Source organism: Crotalus tigris, unplaced genomic scaffold, assembly GCF_016545835.1.
Source record: "Crotalus tigris isolate CLP2741 ecotype Arizona unplaced genomic scaffold, ASM1654583v1 scf7180000018525.42219311030:4301911, whole genome shotgun sequence".
NCBI classification, from domain to species: Eukaryota; Metazoa; Chordata; class Lepidosauria; order Squamata; family Viperidae; genus Crotalus; species Crotalus tigris.
Window position 1 is genome coordinate 1,092,463 of NW_024097057.1, and position 19,870 is coordinate 1,112,332.

The following is a 19,870-nucleotide window of genomic DNA, read 5'->3' on the forward strand; positions in this document are numbered from 1 at the left end:
ACAACTGTCCAATGTGTGGACTTCAGCTCCCAGAATTCCCCAACCAGGCATGCTGGCTGAGGAATTCTGGGATTTGAAGTCCACACATCTTAAAATTGCCAAGGTTGAGAAACAGTGGTGTACACTGGCTAGCAGGCTCTCTCCAAGGTTTCAGATTCAATTTTCTCCCTTGTAGCTGCCACAGATCCCCCATACAGAGACTGCACATGGAATTGATGATATGCAAGCCTTGATGTGTTCATCAATGCTCTTTACTTCTTCATCCCAAAGTTACGCCACGGTCTTAAGATTACCTTTCAAAATTCCACTTGCAGCTCCCGGGATACCAACAATCTCAGTTACGTTATTTAAATGAAAATATTCATCGCAGTGGCCAGAGGTTATGTTGTAATCCGGGCAAAAGAGGTTGGCGAGATCGGTGGGCACCGTCACATTGTTGACCACCATCGTTTTGGCGCAAATATCAAACTGGTCCCTGGAAAGAGTCCGGTTGCCCAGCATGCACACCCTAGGAAGGAAGGACATCAACATTTTCACCAGGTAAAAGTTTGCATATTTCTACCCCGACTTTTCTTAAAAAAACTGCCAAAAGTGGTTCTTCAAGACTGCTAACATCAGATGTTCTTGCTTGCCATATATGAAGAAGCAAACATGTTTTATTTAGCCTGCATATCACTTCTAGAGTTAAAGCACACAATACTAGCCTAGTGGATGGGAAAATATGCTAGCTAACCATCACAATATCTCAGCACAGCATTGTCAAGGTCAGCTGTAATGGGAGGGACAATTCACACTTCATATTAATTGGAGAATGTGATTGATGACTATAAAATGAAGGAGTGAGTTATGCTTCGTTAAGGGTGATTGGGGGAGGGAGGATTCAGTTTTTGGCTTAACTTTGTATGTGCCGAAGCTACACAGAAATAAAAGGATTCTTTAAGGTAAATAAGCCTCAAAGTTCTTTGAAAAGCTGCTTCTTTTCGGAACCATGACAGGTTCATTAAAAATATGCAAGGGTATGTCTTTATTTTTAATCTTATTAGACCTCCTTTTGATAAACACCACGAAGGCAGCAGGAGTGAGACTAAATCCAGCATCTGGCTTTCCAAAATATGTAGCCAGGCATGTAAAACCGAGGGTGAAAACAGCACCATTTGGTGATATATGAAAATAATTTTTTCTCTTAGCTCTGCTAAATTTATCAACTTAATCAGTTTTCAGAGGAAGTTCCCAAGTTCTAATATTAGCAGTGAGGGATGAAAAACATTCTTCCACCCTTTTTTTTACAAGTTGCATTCTATTCCATTAAAGTCCCAATTCTGGTTTATGAATTCAAACATTTTTTCTGTTCCAACTCATCTGAAAGTTACCAGCTTGGAGATATAAATAACAACAATACATGTCAAGACACAGAGGAGGAAAGACAAAGATTAAACAGACCACAGACTCTATTTTGCATTCTTCCACCAGAGCACAAAACAACATTGAACATTTGTATATGTGAGAACTTAAAACAAGCAAAACAAAGAGAAACAAATGCAAATGTCGAACCGTTTCTATGTCCTTCCTTTTTGTGTTAATATTGTTTTACTATATTATTATAAAAAAACAAGGTGTACATTATCTGGGTACAGTGATATTTATACAGTATATAAATATACCACTGTAAATAAATAAAAATGCACAAATAATGGAAGATTCCTTTTGGACCTTACTGCTTGTACATTTTGCCCTGAGAAACAGATTCTAAGCAGATGCCTTAATAATCTAGTAACTTTCCAAGATTCAGAATCTTTATGGTTTTTACTGCAATAAACCTAGAAATAACTCTATTTTAATTTAGTGCAAGAAAAACAAAGAAGTCCAGTGACATCTTAGTTTTCTAAAAGAAACCAAAGGGCAACTAATGACAAAAACAAAACCATCAAAGGACCCCAAAATAAGTAATATATTTAGTAGGGAGTGGAATGCCATTGATAAAGAGTCATTGTAGGAGCTTCTGCCATTATAGGCAGTCCTTAACTTATGCTCACAATTGACTCTTAGCAATTTCCATTTCCATTGCTAAGTGGAGCAGTTGTTAAGTGAATTTTGCCCCATTTTATGACCTCCCTGGCCACAGTTGTTGAGTGAATCACTGCAGTCAAGTTAGTAACACAGTTGTAAAGTGAATCTGGCTTCCCCATTGACTTGGCTTGTCGAAGGTCGAAAAAGGGGATCAAATGATCCTGGGATACAGCAACCGTCATAAATGTGAGTCAGTTGCCAAATGTCCAAATTTTGACCCACGTGACCCTGGGGATGTGTGAAAAATGGTCATAAGAAACTTTTTTTCAGTGCCATTGTAACTCTGAATGGTCACTAAATGAACTGTTATAAGTCAAGGACTGCCTGCATAGTTAACATCTTCACTTGCCAGGTGCAAGCAGCTCGGAGAACGGGTCAAATAGGGTCCTTTATTGTTGACAATCATTTTAAGAAGAATTCACCATGTAGTCTTCCCTTGGGGAAACCATATATTGTGCTAAGGGCTTGACCTCAAAGGTTTCCTCCCCTGAATGGTTTCCTCCTTCAATGGACTCTCAAGCTGGAATGTCTTTTAACCCTCCCACTACAGTGGTCTTTCCTTCGTCCATGGCTTCTGTCAGGCACAAGCAATCCGAAAGTCTCAAACAGAAGCTTTATTGTTACTCACCTATAACTGCAAGAATCTTGCCAGTCTGACTGCAATTCCTGGGTAATGGTCAGATAAGACTTCAAGGATTCTAATTCTTCAGGTGTCTGCTACTTTCTGCAGTGCAAGAACTCTAAGCTCGCCCTCCCCCACTCCCCAACATCTCCCTCCAAGCTAGCTAGAGATTTTATCAGAGTTTCCATAACTGGCATTATGAGTTGGCATTCTCAGGTACTTTTACTTACGGGAAAAAAGGTGGACTGAAGATGGATTTAATTGACCCAGCATAGATGGATAAGATGGAAATGATGACGCAAGCCAAAAAGAGTGAAGCAAACTTGTTAACATATTTTACACCCACAAAGACTACAAGAGCCATGAAGGTGAGAAATAAGGTCCCATAGACTCGCATGTTATTCAGGGTGGCATTGGAAGTATCATGGGCCCCAGTTGGATGGAAAATGGCAGCCTGGGGAGCAATATAGGTCTGAAAGAGGAAGAACATGACTTTAGTGTTGGTAACAAAAACGAGCTGTCCAAGACACACATTGGGAAGTCAAGACGTGCACAATGTCCAAAATTAAGTCAGACACCACAGCCCTCCCCTCCAATTAAGCAGCCACCAGATGATTTTGAGATTGAAGCTTCCAGAATTTCAACCAAGAAGACTTCTGAACCATGCTGGACCTGGGAAACCTGGGAACCATCATCCCAACACAGTGCTCTTCAACCTTGGTAGATTTAATGTGTTGGCAATATATTGGTTAACTACTTACTAGTAGGATCTCAATGGCTCCCAGGATGTACATGGCACCTGCAAATGTGGTTCCCAAGTAGAAACACAGTCCCACTGCACCTCCAAATTCAGGACCCAATGATCTTGAAATCATGAAGTAGGAACCACCAGCTACCACACAAAGAACAAATAAAAGCGAAAAGTCTACAAATGTCCAAAATAAGGATGCTCTGAAAAAGCAAAATCTAAATCAGCTAGTTTGGTCTAGTGGTGAAGGCGTCAGGCTAGAAAGTGGGAGACCATAAATTCTAGTTCCACCTTAGCCATGAAAGCCGGCTGGTTGATTCTGGGCCAGTCACCAGGAGATGGGGAGTTCTAGTCCCACCTCAGCCCTGAAAGCCAACTGGGTGACTTTGGGCCAGGAAAAATGGACAGAAAGAAAAGAAAAGGAAGAACAGAAGCAGGGTGAATGAATTCAGAGCAGTGGTGGATATACCTGTTGAAAGACCTAGAGGGCCAGGTTGGCAATAGCAATAGTGATAGCACTTATATACTGCCCCACAGTGCTTTACAGCCCTCTCTAAGCGGTTTACAGAATCAACATATTGCCCCCAATAATCCGGGTCCTCATTTTACCAATCTCAGAAAGATGGAAGGCTGAATTAACTTTGAGCTGGTGAGGATCGAACTTCTGGCAGTGGGCACAGTTAGCCTGCAATACTGCATTCTAACCACCCACCATGGTTCTGTTCTAGGTAGTTGACATCAACTTGATAGCAAGTCAGTCAATAAAGCAATCAATCATTCATTCAAGTATCTCTTTCCCAGTGGGACTCAAGAGCTTCAAAATCACAGTCATGACAAATAAATCACAGTGTACCTGGAACGACACCATTTGTGGCAATTGCACTCATTGATATAGCTGTCAGCATGGTCTGTGAATGACAATAACAGAGTTTAAACATATAGGAACACAGGAACCATCCAATTTAAATATACCACATGTATGCCACGAGATATAACCAAATCCTTCAATTGTTTGTCTTTCCAGCTCAAAAGAATGTTATTGTGCAACGGGGGTTTGGGATTCTGTCTGTCCATCCAATACGAAGATAAATCCCTGAAAACTGAACAGAACTAGACCAAATTTGGTAAGGATGAAATCACATGAAAATAGAAAAAGAAGCATGCTCAGTATTACAGGGAATTCTAGCAATGTTAGGGATCAACAGCTATTTCCTCCTCTGATATGATTTAGTTTGGGTAATGAATCATCTCCAACAAAACAGCCAAGCTTAGTGAGCACCAAGGACCCCATAGTTCAAGCATGAGCTACAAATAGTTTCTTTTAATGTTTCCTTCACTTGCATCAAATGGGCTTATTTTCCATTTGGAATGGAAAAAGCACTGAATTAGAAGAGTATGCCAACGGAACGTCAAATTCAGTTTCAGATATAGAATTCCTTGATTCTAAGTACATGTTTACCCAACCAATTTGTTGAGTCCTAGTTTGCATCTGGCAAGCCTTGAGGTTTCTAGTAAAAAAAGGAAAATGTAGGGAGGAAATCCAACCAGCTGGAATCCGTCCAGCCATAAATTTGGACACTGAGATATGCCGATCGGGAAGATTCGGGATAAAAACCCACGGCATGGGTGGAAGACAAGAAAGTAGGTGGCATCTAAAGGATGTTGAAGCCATGTACTCACACAGCAGCAGCAGATTAAGACAATAAGGAAGGCCTGGACGACACCTGCCATTCCCACTATCCACGTCAGCCGAAGAAAGAGGATAACCCCAAAAATATTCTGCATGCATGGCAGGTAGACACCCATCAGGGTTCCCATGCTGGGAGACTGAAAAAGAGAAGAAGTCATCTCAGCAAAGTAGAATGATGTAGCAATAGCAGTTAGACTTATATACCACTTCAGTGCTTTACAGCCCTCTATAAGCACTTTAAAGAGTCAACCTATTTGTCCCCAACAATCTGGGTCCTCATTTTACTGACCTCAGAAGGATGGAAGGTTGAGTCAACCTTGAGCTGGTGAGAATCGAACTACTAACCACTGCACCACCAGGGTTCTTTCAAGACTGTGGCCCAAGCACCATTCCCCTCTGTCCAGAGATGTCTCTTGGCCTAGCAGTCACCCCTTGTGATAAAAATTAATCCTTTAAGTCCAAACCGTGTTCTTGTCTTCTAAAGGTCACATGTAAACCCCTGTGGATTCAACCAAGGGACTGGTCCCAATTCATGGGATTCCTCAGAGACTGTCCATCCAAATGACTGGCTGGGCCTTGCAAAGTTGACTCCTCACAAACACAAACTGAACACAAACACAAGCTGAAGAAAGCGACATACTTTTGAAACTTTACTTCTCGAGCCTTCGGCATTTTCTGCTTCTTCGTGTTCCTTGGCTCCTTGAGTGAGGTTTGTGTAGCTGACCAATTTGCCCAATAAAGAAGACACTTTGGGGCGAATATCCAGTTCTTCCTACAAAGGGAAAAGTGCAAGGATACATTGGTCAACAGTAAAATTTCAGCATTTCGGTCCTGGAAAGCTTACACTGCTTCACCTGTAGGCATCTTACATGGCGCTCTCTCAAGGAAAACCTAAAAGCCACCGACTGCCGTTGTACAAGGTCGGCCTCCTTTCTTGGCATTTCCCACAAAATAGGCAAAATCAAAACCAAAAGTTGAGGGGGGCTTGACCGCCCAGAGGAAGAGGGACATTCCATGTTGACACCAAGCCAACTTCTGAAAAGACTAACTAACCAAGCAGACCTGCTGGGCAACAGCAGCATGTCTCTGTAGCCATCTCTATGGAAATGAATTCACAAAATGGAGCATCTCATTGCTACCCACAAAGTAACCAGGCTGCCTAGCATCTTGTTGTTTTTTAAAAAATGCCATGAGACAGGATAGACACACCGTTTGAGAGAGAGAGAGAGAGAGAGAGAGAGAGAGAGAGAGAGAGAGAGAGAGAGAGAGAGAATTATGCTGAATTTGGGCAGTTTTCTATCATTCTAGCTGGCCAGCCAGAAAAGCAACTGAAAACATCCGTCTTAGGTTTATATATTTTTCTTTCTATAAATGCCTTCATATCAACTAACAGTTTGTTTATTTTTAATCCTCGCCTGGGCAGTTCCAGCCTAAGAATCAGAGTTTAAATATGATCTGTTACCCCAGGAGTCCTCAACCTTGGCAACTTTTAAGACATTGGACTTCAACTCCCAGAATTCTGCTCTGGAGCCTTGGATCATGTCCAATATAGCAGCTTCCTCTCCTTCCATATTAAGCTACACCTACAATCCTCTATTTCAGTCAGCTAGGATAACATCAAGAGTCAAATCCCAAACCTGTGAGCAGCCATCTTCCCAGGAGTTTTTGTAAGACATGCTCATCTCATCCCATGGATAACCCAATTCTCTTTTCTGAGCTCGTATCCAGGCACTGATGCTCTACTATGATGCGAACCAAAGTTCCACAACAAAACACTGGAGCAGTGTTTCTCAAGCTTGGCAACATGAAGATGGGTATATGTCAACTCCCAGAATCCCCCAGCCAGCTGAGATATTAAATCCATTTATCTTCAGCTTGCTAAGCTCGACAAGTACTGCCCGAGATTCAAGAAGACGACAAAGGAACCACAGAGCTGAAATACAGTCTATCTTCTTCTACAAACAGATATAACCATAAAACTGATTCATGGATCACACCACATCCCTTTAAAATGACACGGTATACTTTGAACATTTTCTAGCCTGTTTCAGAGGGATTACAATCAAATTGGTATATTTATAACTGCCAGGGTAAACTAGTTCCTCGTGGTGAGTCATTATTTTTAGGAAATTTAAAAAAAAATCAATCACGGATCTTTGGTGATCCATTCTACTGCAGATTTATTGCCAACATTCCTCATGATTACATTTTTCCAATATAAAATATTTTTTCATGCGTAGCTACCAGGAGACCATGAGCCGTGGTCTCATTTTAGCCACAAAGCCAACTCGGTGGCCTTGAGCCAGTCTCTTTTTCTCAGCCCTAGGAAGGAGGCAATGGCAAACAATTTTGAAAAACCTTGGCAACAGTACTGCAGGGACTTGACTAGAAGAAAAAACAACTAGTAGATGTACCAACTGTACAAGTTTCCACCTAGTCTTTAAAGGTAGCCTTGTGTAGAGCACATTATAGTAAAGAGTACTACCAAGTAATGATAAGAACATGAGTTACACATTATTTCCTAATTTATATGCACATGCAATGCACATAAAGAGCAGGCCTTCAATCGCAGAGTTGTGACCCTAGCCTTGATTTTTTTTTTAATTTAGATCAATATTTTTTGTTTTAGATCATTTTTTTTTTCTGAAAACATTTATTATGGATGCTGAGAGTATATGCACATCTTTGTACGATTAGTTAAGGAACTGAAAGCACGAGAGAAAAAGCTCTACGGTTTGAAGGGATCAGGACCTCCTTGATGTCCTTCAAACTCGTTGGACAAGGGCCAAACTGAGCATTCTAGAAAGCTGAAAAATTGACCAAAAATGAAATTTCAAGCGTCATCGTTACCTCAAATAAAGCCAAGTTTCGGTCATAGTAATCTCCTTTGCCTTGATCTGGCGTGTTGAGGAAGGGGCTACTTTCCTTATGATTTCCATGTCCTGTAGAAAGAGGAATAAGAGTGGACGTCATTTCAGGAGGGAAGTTCAGGAGAATTCTGAGAAAGGGGAGCCAAGGGAACAATCCCTCCGCTGCATTTTACAGTGCTGTAAATTGGATTATCACCGATCATTTTGGGATTATTGGTGGCTTCCCTGCTTGTTTATAAGGCATGGCTTGACAGCCAACTTAAAGTGTCAAAAAAGGATTTGCCTTTATATAACCCAAATCATTTCTGGTTTTCTATTTGATGGCTATTAGAAAATTTATTTATTAAAAGCTTCTAGGTCTCTTCAATCATAAAACTCCAAAAAGCTTACTAGCGTTACATTCAATACATATCGTACATTTGCAATAAATCAAAATTTATCCATTGAAATGTTATCAGTAAAAATAAAAATAAACAGTAATACAAAGAATTAATAATACTATTATAAAGTTATGGTATAATATCAAGCCAATTAATATCAAAATATAAAATGTTTATTTTCAGGAACTGTCTGGAGTTCTTGGTGCTCTGTGAAGTTGGTTGTTTGCTTGCAAACATTTCTTTACCTGATTTTATCTATCTTTACCTTTATCTTCTTCTCCTCTTCCTCCTCCTCCTCCTCCTCCCCCTCCTCCTCTTCCTCCTCCTCCTCCTTTCTTTTCCACTGAATTTTCAGAAACTCTGAGCAGTTCTCCATCCCACCCTCCACCCCCAGCAACTCTGGAGATGCTCTCTAGAATTTCAGTTCCTGAAGAAGACCAGCATTCCATGAAGAACCATCAAGTGGTCTAATGAATTATGAAAATAGCAGGAGGTAGCCATTGCAACATTAGAAGAACTGTGATCGTCCCTGCGAAAAATAGAGTATCAAAGCAGTGATGCTTTTTCTTTCCTAAGATCACCTTCATTTAAAATTCCAAGAACTCTGGGCTCTTCATATTGTTCCAGCTCATTAACTTTCTACTGTCCAGATGGCTGCCTCTGTGCCTTCCAAAACTCAAATTCCATGGTCAGCAACTGGCCTGGGGATTCTTCTAAGTTGTAGTCTTCGAATACTTTGAGCAAGGCTTTTCAACCAGTGGTACGGGTACCACCTGTGGTACATGGGCACCTGGCAGGTGGTACACGACCATCCTAGAAAAGTGGTAGCAGGGGAGGGGAATGAGCTGAACCGGTGGCAGCACCACACAAGCCTGAGCGAGAGATGGCTGGAGCTGCAGGGCTGTCAGGACTCAGCAGAAATGCCAGGATCAGCCCCAGGCTCCAGCTGGAGCTCGGCACTGATCCTGGCGCTTCTGCTGAGCCCAGAAGAAGCGCTGATCAGCCTCTCCAGGGTCTTGTGATTTCCATTCAGATGCTTGGCAACTGATTCATATTTATGATGGTCACAGTGTCCCAGGGTCATGTGAAGTGACCAAAACCTGCTGCAACCACCCAGCAGACGGGGGGAATAAAAACCAAACACCCTCCCACTCAACAGAAATGTTCACAACAATGAAAACCTCGGACAGGAGGAAGAGCGCCGCTGAGTGGGCAGGCAGGTGATTTGCTGGGCTGTGGCTTGGGAGGCACTTTTTTCAGTGCCATTGTAACTTCGAATAGTCACTAAGCGAACTATTGTAAGTCGAGGACTACCTGTAGTTTATCACTTTTTTTTTTTTTTTGGTCATCAAGTTTTTGACACTTTGGTAGGCGACTGGTGGTACTCGGATACTGCCATATCCTAAAAGTGGTACAATGGGTGAAAAGGTTGAAAAGCCCTGACTTTGAGAACACTGAGTTGGGAAAATGTGGTACCCAAGTTTTCATTTCTTTCGAAATGCATTCCCCCCCCCCTCTCTAATTTATTTGTTCACAGTGCTATGGACAATTGCAACTTGGGCAAAAAAAAGGAAGGTTTACAACCATTAGGGTTACCAGGCATATTTCACTGCCAACAGGAAAGCATTTGACTAATGAAATAGAAACACATCTCTTTGTACCTTTTAGCATCTTCTGCTCAATTCTAACATACACCTGAGAGTTTGGAATAAGGAGAAAAAAAATTAGCCAGGTACACTTTGCCAACCCTGTTGGCGAAGGCCAAGAACCCTTTTTGTAGGGTACCTTCCAATTTTCGGGAGAATTGGAAAGCCTTGGAAGCAGAGAGCTAAAGGCAACACCTTCCTCGTGGAAGTCAAACCAATGATTTCAACAGCAAAGTTTGTATTTCTGCCAAGTCAGACGAGGTCAAGAACTTTATCACGAACCATATTGAATTTTGTCAACCGGAAGAGGCCAATCAATTCCCAACAGCTCCAGGCTTTTGTCCTAAACTTGATAATCGAAAACTCAGTTAACACCCCCATGAACAAATCCTCTGCTCCTTCCAACACTGTTTTTAACAAAAATGGATTATTACAATGGAATATTAATATATTCTTAAAATTTCACATGGACTAAGAGGGAGGGTACAACCTGTCCCACCAGCCACGATGTGTCACAAGCAACCTTCTAACATACATATCGCCTCTTCCCTCAGTCTCTCATTCAATATTCTGGCTTCCTCTTTTCCTCCCACTGCTTCCAGACAAATCATCACATTACTTGCCAATTCAAACTGCAACCAAACACAAGCCGTATATTGTCTTAATAAGCTGTTGTCCTAATAAACTGTCACAGCAAGTTCCAATTTGCCCCAGACAAAAGATGAGGAAGGAATTATTGTTTGATTTCACACATATGTATAACTGGATCCATTCCAAACTAGTTTATTTGATCTTGGTTTTATGATTTTATATCACAGAGAACTATATCCCAGAGTCATGTTCAAAAAAAGTTTTAGCTTTATTTTACATAACACTGGGCTTTCTTCTTTCACATAATTTGCACCAAAGCACTTGTACATATTTTGATGGATTAACAGTACGTATCTTTCCTATAATATTTTTGTCTTAAGGGAAAAATACACAGGGCGTTTCCAATTTAGCAGCATTTTTAACTCTGTTGAAAACTTGTATGCATTCATCTTATTTCTCAGCAAAACTAAAAAAAAGTAGTTCTGGTTTTAGATCTGGCTCACAGTTCATCCACCAACATTTGCTTTGCCTAGACAGAATCCATTTATTTGGTTATTGCCTAACTTCATGAAATTAAACATTCCTAAAAGATGGAAAGGCAATTAAAAAGAACGTCCAGTCTATTCACTTTATAGGTTGTCCATTTTAGGTCCTACCTAAAATGCAAGGGGAGCCTCAAAATTATGATGGGAAGTCAAGGAATAACCTTACCTGTTAATAGGAATTCCTTCCTATTCTCTGACATTCTATCTTATTCACCCAGCCCTTGAAATCACGTTGTATGTAGATATGTAAAACGCCATCGTGTTGCTGAGAACAAGGAAGACAGACGTAATTGGGTACTTCCCCTGGATAATCTATTCTGCTCTCTGGTGCTACAGCTTCACTGTATTGATCAGTAAATGGGAATACAACAAGCTAATGGAGCTGGGAAATAGATTTTCATAGGCCTGGAATGAATCTCAAAGGTCTTCTAGTCCAACCATTCTCAAGGCAGGAGCCTTACGCCATCCCAGTTAAATGGCTGTCCCTTCTGTTTTTAAAAACCTCCAGTGATGGGGCACCCACAACACTAGTAGACAAGCTGTTCCATCCATTGTTCTCACTGTCAGAAAAGTTCTCCTTACTTCTAGTTTGAATCTCCCTTTAACAAGTTTCCACCTGTCGCTTCTTGTCCTGTCCTCTGGTGCTTTGGAGAACACGTCCACCCCCATCCTTCTCTACAACAGCTATTGTGTCCCATCCACCCCCATCCTTTTTAATAGGCTACTACACAAACCTATCTCCCTCAACCATTCATCATTTGATGATGGGAAGCAACTCTGTTTTTATGGGGAAGCAGAATTTTTTTTCATAGCATTAAAGAGGGCAGCTGGAGTTAGTTCCGGCACCCTTTTTAGTAGATATCCCAAAGCTGCTTTTTTTTTTAAAGGCAACTGGACTTTCTTTGTTTTTTTCCTTGAAGATGTTTGATTTCTCATTGAAGAAGCTTTTTTTCATTTTTGGATGAGAAGTGAAACATCTTCAAGAAAAAAGCATACGAAGCCCAGCTGCCTTTTGAAAAAGTACCTTTGGGACAACCATGATCTGGATGACTGAGAATTTCCATAGGCACTTTTGGTAGACACCAGTCTCAGTCTCCTATTTCAACAAACAGCAATTTGAAATATGCCACAGCAAGCCTCAACAAGTCAGCCCTCTGAAAGAATTAACAGGGCACAGTAAAACAATTGGCGCCCATTCCCTGCTTTTTCAAATGTAAATATGAAGTGGAACCTTGATCCTTCAGATCTAGGAAAAGAAGGGGAGTATGCTGTTCTGGGACTACCTGTATAATTACAACTCCTGGAGGACTAAGAATTTAAAATGTAGACACTCAGTCACAAAAAGTAAAGCATTTCAATTCAAACGATATGAATTATAACTACAGTTGATATTGAGGCGAAGATAAACAATGAACAAAGGAGTGTAGAATACAGGTAATCCTGGACTTAAAACCATTTGTTTAGCAACCATTTGAGGTTGCAACAGGATGGGAGAAAGATGACTTATGACTAGTCCTCTTATTTACAACCATTGAGACATCCCCCGGATCACAGGATCAAAATTCAAGCACTCAGCAATCGGTATGTATTTAGGATGGTTGCAATGTCATGTGATCAACATTTGTGATATTCTCAATAAGTTTCCGACAAATAAAATCAATGGGAGAAGCCACATTTGATTAATGACCACCCAATTCACTTAACAGCCATGGGAAAAAAGATAAAACAGAGCGTGACTCGCTTAATAACCGCCTTGCTCAGCCACATAAATTTTGGTGATAGGTCAAGGACTAGAGGCTAAAACATTTGAAGAATGGTGGTAGGAACTGGGTATGTCTTATCAGTGAAAAGAAGGACCAGGGGTGACATGATAGCAGTTTTTCAATATTTGAGGGGCTGCCACAAAGAAGGGGGAGTGACCTATTTTCCAAAGCACCTGAATGCAGGACAAGAAGCAACGGATGGAAACTAATCAAGGAGAGAAGCAATTTAGAGCTAAGGAGAAATTTCCTGACAGTGGGAACAATTAGCCAGTAGAATGTGTTGTCTCCAGAAGTTGTGGGTAATCCCACACTGGAGGTTTTCAAGAAGAGATTGGAAGGTCATTTGTCTGAAATGGCAATAGGATCTCCTGCTAGAACAGGTGGTTGGACTAGAACAGGGCTTTTCAACCTTTTCACCCATTGTACCACTTTTAGGATATGGCAACATCTAGTACCACCAGTCGCCTAGCAAGGTGTCAAAAACGTGATGACCAAAAAAAAAAAAAAGGAAAAAAGTGATAAAGTACAGGTAGTCCTTGACTTAGTGACTATTCGAAGTTACAATGACACTGAAAAAAGTTCCCCCCAAGCCACAACTGAGCAAGACACCTGCCTGCCCGCCCGGCCGCGCTCTTCCTCCTGTCCGAGGTTTTCATTGTTGTGACCATTTCTGTTGAGGATTGGCAGCGGGAGTGAGATGGAGGGGTGTTTGGTTTTTATCCCCCCCCCATCTGCTGGGTGGTTGCAGCAGGTTTTGGTCACTTCACATGACCCTGGGACAGTGTGACCGTCATAAATATGAATCAGTTGCCAAGCATCTGAATGTAAATCACAAGACCCTGGAGATGCTGAAACATTCCAGCTGATCGGCACTTCTGGGCTCAGCAGAAGCGCCAGGATCAGCGCCAAGCTCCAGCTGGAGACTGGCACTGATCCTAGCGCTTCCGCTGAGTCCTGACAGCCCTGCAGCTCCAGCCATCTCTCGCTGGTGCGGTGGTGCCAACGGTTCAGCTCATTCCCCTCCCCTGCTACCACTTTTCTAGGATGGTCACGTACCACCTGCCGGGTGCCAGTGTGCCACAGGTGGTACCCGTACCACTGGTTGAAAAGCCCTGGACTAGAAAGTCTCCACCGGTCCCTTCCAACTCGATTATTCTGACTACATTTAAATGAAAATCTTGGAGCTGGAGGCTCTTCTTCCTGCCTTAAAAGGAGGAACTACTTCACATTCTTAAAAGCAAGACGTGAAGGAGATTGAACCAGGACTTGGTTCATTTTTTGCTTCTCTCTTCCAAATGCCAACTTCAAGGAAGGCAGTAGATCCAAATCGTATAAAGGCATCAAATTGGGAAGGGCTGTCCCGGCCAAATCCAAAGATGAAAAGACCAAGAATTCTGGATCAGATTCCCTGTCATGTATCTAGCAGACTCTTGCAAGTAAACCCCGTGCAGTAAAACGAGGAAACGTTTGAAAATCTGTTGCCAAGATTTCTCGCCTGTTCGCTCAATCCCAGCATCTGAAAAGCACTTACCACTACTTGGAATTATTGTGCTGGACTTCCCCTGGGTCTCCCATCCTGCTGCATTTCGGTTATCAAAGGAAATAATGAATATTAAAGGGGAGGAGAACAGGAAATTAACTGGTGAAGAGGGGAAAGAAATTAGAAGAATAACTTTATGGTGCGTCCAGCCATATTTTGCAGATTGGCAAAGGGCCTTAATTTCCACTTAGCCTTGGGTTTATTGCTGCAAATCTCCAGGTTTAAGCTATTCATTAAAAAGTAATCACCTCCCTTTGTGTATGTTGGTGCGCATATGGACTGTGCAATTTTTTTGGGAGCATGAACTCTGGTTGCTGCTACAAGAGACCAACCTGTACAGCAAAGGCTCGGAGTTTAAATCTTGTCTCTTGCCCAGACAGGGCTCTTTGGGTCAACCACGCCTGTGTTAACCTGCCCCCTTTTCAAAATTTTAACTTATTTTTTTTATCTTTATTTGTACATTTTAATCTGTTTTTAATCTGTGATTTTGTTCATGCATTTATATGGTTCTATTGTGATGTTGTAAACTGCCCAGAGTCACTTAGATGAGAGGGTAGTATAGAAATTGATTGAATGAAGGGGAGAAAGAAAGAAAGAAGAATGAAAGAAAGAAAGAAAAAAGAAAGGAAGGAAGGAAGGAAGGAAGGAAAGAGAAGAGGGAGGGAGGGAAGGAGGGAGGGAGGGAAGAAGGAGGGAAGGAAGGAAGGAAGGAAGGAAGGAAGGAAGGAAGCAGGGAGGGGGAGGGAGAGAAGGAAAATGAGGGAGAGAAGGAGGAAGGAAGGAGGGAAGATGAGGGAGGGAGGGAGATGTATCTCATTCCAGTTATATTAAAGGAACATAAAACCAGCTTTCCGATCTAAGTGTCCTCATTAACTTCCACTTAAGTTTTAGTTCTGAGTACACCAATGCTCAACAGCCCAACACTGTTTGTAGGCAGATTCTGCCAACTATGTCCTCGGAATAAGAAACTGGCGCCTTTTAATCACTTGTAAACAGCAGCCCAGACTAATAAAAATTGATTAAAGGACAAGGAAATCTGATTCCACTTGACCTCCATGCTGACAAGGCCAGCCTTCCATCTCTTGTCAGCCCAGACCTGATTACGCCAATGCCAGCACTTTGGCAAGCACCAGCCAAATTACAGAGCTGCAATCAACCAGGGAGACAAAATCAACAGCGGCTGCCTCCCAAATCAGATTAATAACATCCCCGCCTCGCTTGTGGTTTCTGAGAGAAAGATTGCCTGAAGATACACGATTTTCTGCAGAATACCAGAAGCTTTACATTTCTATCAAAAAATTTCACACGTAGGAACTCTTAACTTTCTCCATCCTTTCTGCAGGAAGACTTAACACCAGGCTGTGGTGCTGGCTTCTGAATTTTGTTGGTTGGCCATGCACTTGGAATGGAGTTTGGGCCATTCCTTGGGATGGAGTAGATTTTAGAGTGGGAATTGCAGATTTTATCATATTTTCTCCCTTAACTCTCCGGCCAAAGCAGGCTCTAAGTTTCAGGCCTGCCTCTTTCACTGGAAAGTTTAAAAAGTCCCTACAGGAGATTTGTACAGGTAGGCAAATAATTTTGCCACATTTATCCATTCTCAAACTTCTCTCCGTCCTGTTTCTGCCACAATGTGCAATCCACAGCCAAAATGCAAGTGTACTCTCCTGCACATTTATCCTCCGTGTTTTATGCCTTCTTTGCTGTTTTCCTCCCCTAATAATGCACATCTTTTGGCAAGCAATTTTCTTCCTAGTATACAATTTTGATCAAGGGTGCACATTTAGAGAAACACATTCCTCCATTAGGTACATTTTCAGTTCAGAATACTATGATACAAAACAGAGAAAAGAACAGAGGGGGATAATTGCAAAAAACAGGTTTAAGATGAGAATGTTACTTATGTCTGCATTACAAATGATAAACAACGTTTGTTTTTCCTAAGTCGAAAACAGCTTTTGAGTTACGTAAAACTTAGGACCTGTATCATACAAAACTGTTTTATATAAAGACCTTTTTTGTGCTGCAGAATGGAATCATGAGCTTGGGAAAATAAAAACGGCAAACCAACATGTTTAAAAATAGCTGCCAGCAAATTCAGAATATTCTCAAGCCTTTTCGAAAATGCTTAAAACTATGCCAGGCATCTTGTTTCAGAATAACCACAATGAAAAAATGACTAATTCCAGATTGTTCATTATCTGGCTGGACTGTTCTACTAGTTCTCTTTTCAGTGACAAGACGGAATTTGCCTTTGAAAAGTTTTAAAGGAGGGGAAAGAAATGTCCTCTTGCAGTTCTTTTGTGTGATGAGTTAGTTGGCCAAGGGCTGTGTGAAGGCCTTTTATTGAGGACAGTAATCTCTCCAGCCTTCAGCTGTCTCCCACTTTTCCAGTAAATCTCAAAAGAAACAACAGGAAACTCCTAAGGGCTTTTATGGGTCTTGTTAGGTCCCACACTGTTTCTCAACCTTGACAATTTTAAGGCATGTGGACTTCAACTCCCAGAATTCCACAGCCAGCAATGCTGGCTGTGAAATTCTGGGAGTTGAAGTCCACATGCCTTAAAATTGTCAAGGTTGACAAACACTGTAAAAAAAGGAGAAAGTTTCTCGTTGTCCTTTTCTGTAGAATTTCGCTCTCCAATCTCTCTGACCCCCCCCCCCCAGGTTTGCTGGAGAACTTTGTAAATTCATTGACCCTCAACTCTATAAAGTCCTTCTCTGGGGCTTCTTCTGCATTAAAAAAGCAACATTAAGCTGTTGTGATCCATCAGGTGGAAAGCAAATCCATGCTCTAGTTACCCAACCACCGGGAAATGAGCATTTGCAGCCTGGAAATTACATGTTACCTTTTCCATTTAGACAAAACTATGTCATTATTAAGCACCACCACTTCCATCCTTCAACAAACACACAGGCTGTTCTTCACCCTAAGCCAAAAGTCTGGCAGAAAGAAGAAGGATAAGTTTGGTGGAACATATATTGCTCTATCCTGTAACTAGGATGTGCTGAGTAAATCACTAATGGCTGAATCTGCGTAACGTTCATAAGTCATGATCTGCAAAGAAAGAACCAAGATTTACACCTTCTGGCCTAACATAAATGGATCCATACTTCAATGCAGTGTGACTTATGAATTAAATCTGGTATTTCTGCTCCATTTTCATAAATATCATTAAAATTGGTAGCTTTCATATTCCGTTTCTCCAAGGAACTCTAGGCAGTTCACGTCTCATTCATAATTTACTAATGAAATGGCAGGATATGAAGTGAATAAATATTGTATGAAGGTTGGAGTTTCTAGGAATTCTCCATGAAGAACAATGGCTGGAAATTGGACAAAGGAAGGGCCAAAAAAGAATATAGCTGGTGTTTACTGCTGATGTCAGGAACAGGTAAACTGTTCCCCATAAATAACTACCAGTAAACTATAGCTTCTTGTATCCCTTAACACTATCTTTCTGATTAAGACGTGGAAATTGTCATTCAGTAATAGATTTTCCCAACTCTGGTTTAGACCAGAGTAAGTGAGGACAAGCAGAATCTCCAGGCATGCAAATAAGGTGCAGATAAGATATACTTTGATTTAGCTTGGCGGACCATTAAAAAAAACACCAACCTTTATATGGAAGCAATGGGTGGAAACTAATCAAGGAGAGAAGCAACCTGGAATCAAGGAGAAATTTCCTAACAGTGAGAACAGTTAACCAGTGGAACAACCTGCCTTCAGAAGTTGTGGATGCTTCATCACTGGAGGCTTTTAAGAAGAGACTGGACAGCTCCTGTCTGAAATACTATGGGGTCTCCTGCTTGAGCAGGAGGTTGGACTAGCAGATCCCCAAGGTCCTTTCCAATGTTGTTCTTCTGTTAATTTTTATAGATAGTGTAAGTTTGAAATGGGAAAGGAAAGGTTTGGAAATTTGTATGCTAAAGAAAAAAAAATAGCTTTGGAGAATGATTTTTCTTGTCCTGCTGTTGAAGAAAAACAAGTTCAGACATTGACAAAGAGAACACATCAGCAATTCAGTGCTGGAGATAAATTGATTTCTCCAGTGTTGTATAATCATTTGATGATGCCTCTCCCTGTCTAAATTGGCCTTAGGTCTTGTTGTGTTCTTGCATTCCAAATACTGGAGATGGAGCCAAGAAGAACACGAGGTTCTGATAAGTGAGCAAAAGGGGTTGAGAATCCAATGTATTTCAGATCAAAATGTAGCAACGGTAGGACACGGCTCTTCATGCATTCCAAATATTGGCGTTGGAGCCAAGAAAAACACGAGTTCTTGATAAGTGGCTAAAAGGGGTTGATAATTCTGTGAATTTCAGACCACAGTGTAGCAATGGTAGAACGTCACTTAACGGAAAAAAAATATGTCATCTGTTTATCTATCTACCATCTGTATCTATCATCTATCTATCTATCTATCTATCTATCTATCTATCTATCTATCTATCTCTATCTATCTATCTATCTATCTATCTATCTATCTATCTATCTATCTATCTATCATCTATCTATCTGCCATCTGTCTGTCTATCTATTATCTGTATCTATCTATCATCTATCTGTCATCTGTCTATCTATCTATCTATCTATCTATCTATCTATCTATCATCTGTCTATCCATCCATCCATCCATCCATCCATCCATCCATCCATCCATAATGGGTACAGTACACTGGTTCTTTCGAATTTTGCCACAAAAGACTAAGGACCGTTCAAAGTTACAACAGCAGTGAAAAAAGCGACTTACAGCCATCCTCACACTTACAATCGTCACCGCATCCTCACAGTCACGTGATCAAAACTGGGGCACTTGGCAACGGGCATGTATTTATGACAGTTGCGGCATCCCAAGGGTCACGTGATCACCCTTTGCAATTTCCCCAATCTGTTTCCAACATGCAAAGTCAACGGGTGAGACCGGATTCGCTTAACAATGACACGGCTCATAACAACTGCAGTGATTTGCACAACAACCAGGGCACACCCCAAAAAAAGGTTACAGAATTGGGCACGACTCACTTAAGAGCCTCATTGCTTAGCAATGGAGATTCTGGTCCCAAGTCAAGGACTACCCGTACTGGGTATGGTCTAACTCAAGATTTTCTTTTAGGGTTGTGTAAAATTCAGACGATTTATAACCAAAAAATGCCCCAAACAGCATGGCTTGGAAACAAAACAAACAAACAAAAAAATCAGTCAATTTAGCAGATCCCTAATGTCTTTCATTAATGAGGAAAGAAAGATGGGGGAACTCTCCCCCCTTTGGGATTATCTACTTTAAGGCACACAATACACAGGAAGTTCACAACCTACCACCACAACTTTTGTTGCTAAGTGAGAAATCCATTAGGTGAGTTTTGCCTCATTTTACGACTTTCCCTGCCATATTTGTTCAGTGAAT

General features: G+C 41.3%; 1 protein-coding gene across 1 annotated transcript in view; it reads right to left on the reverse strand.

Moving 5' to 3' along the window:
* SLC12A4 (solute carrier family 12 member 4) overlaps nt 1-19,870 on the reverse strand; it is a 38,142-nt gene that overhangs the window by 16,669 nt on the left and 1,603 nt on the right. The window contains exons 2-8 of the mRNA XM_039353486.1: nt 7,978-8,069; nt 5,768-5,899; nt 5,118-5,264; nt 4,291-4,345; nt 3,451-3,581; nt 2,920-3,161; nt 294-508 (exon numbers count right to left, since the gene is read on the reverse strand). Coding sequence (XP_039209420.1) covers nt 294-508; nt 2,920-3,161; nt 3,451-3,581; nt 4,291-4,345; nt 5,118-5,264; nt 5,768-5,899; nt 7,978-8,069 — 1,014 coding nt within the window. The remainder of the gene's footprint in view (nt 1-293; nt 509-2,919; nt 3,162-3,450; nt 3,582-4,290; nt 4,346-5,117; nt 5,265-5,767; nt 5,900-7,977; nt 8,070-19,870) is intronic.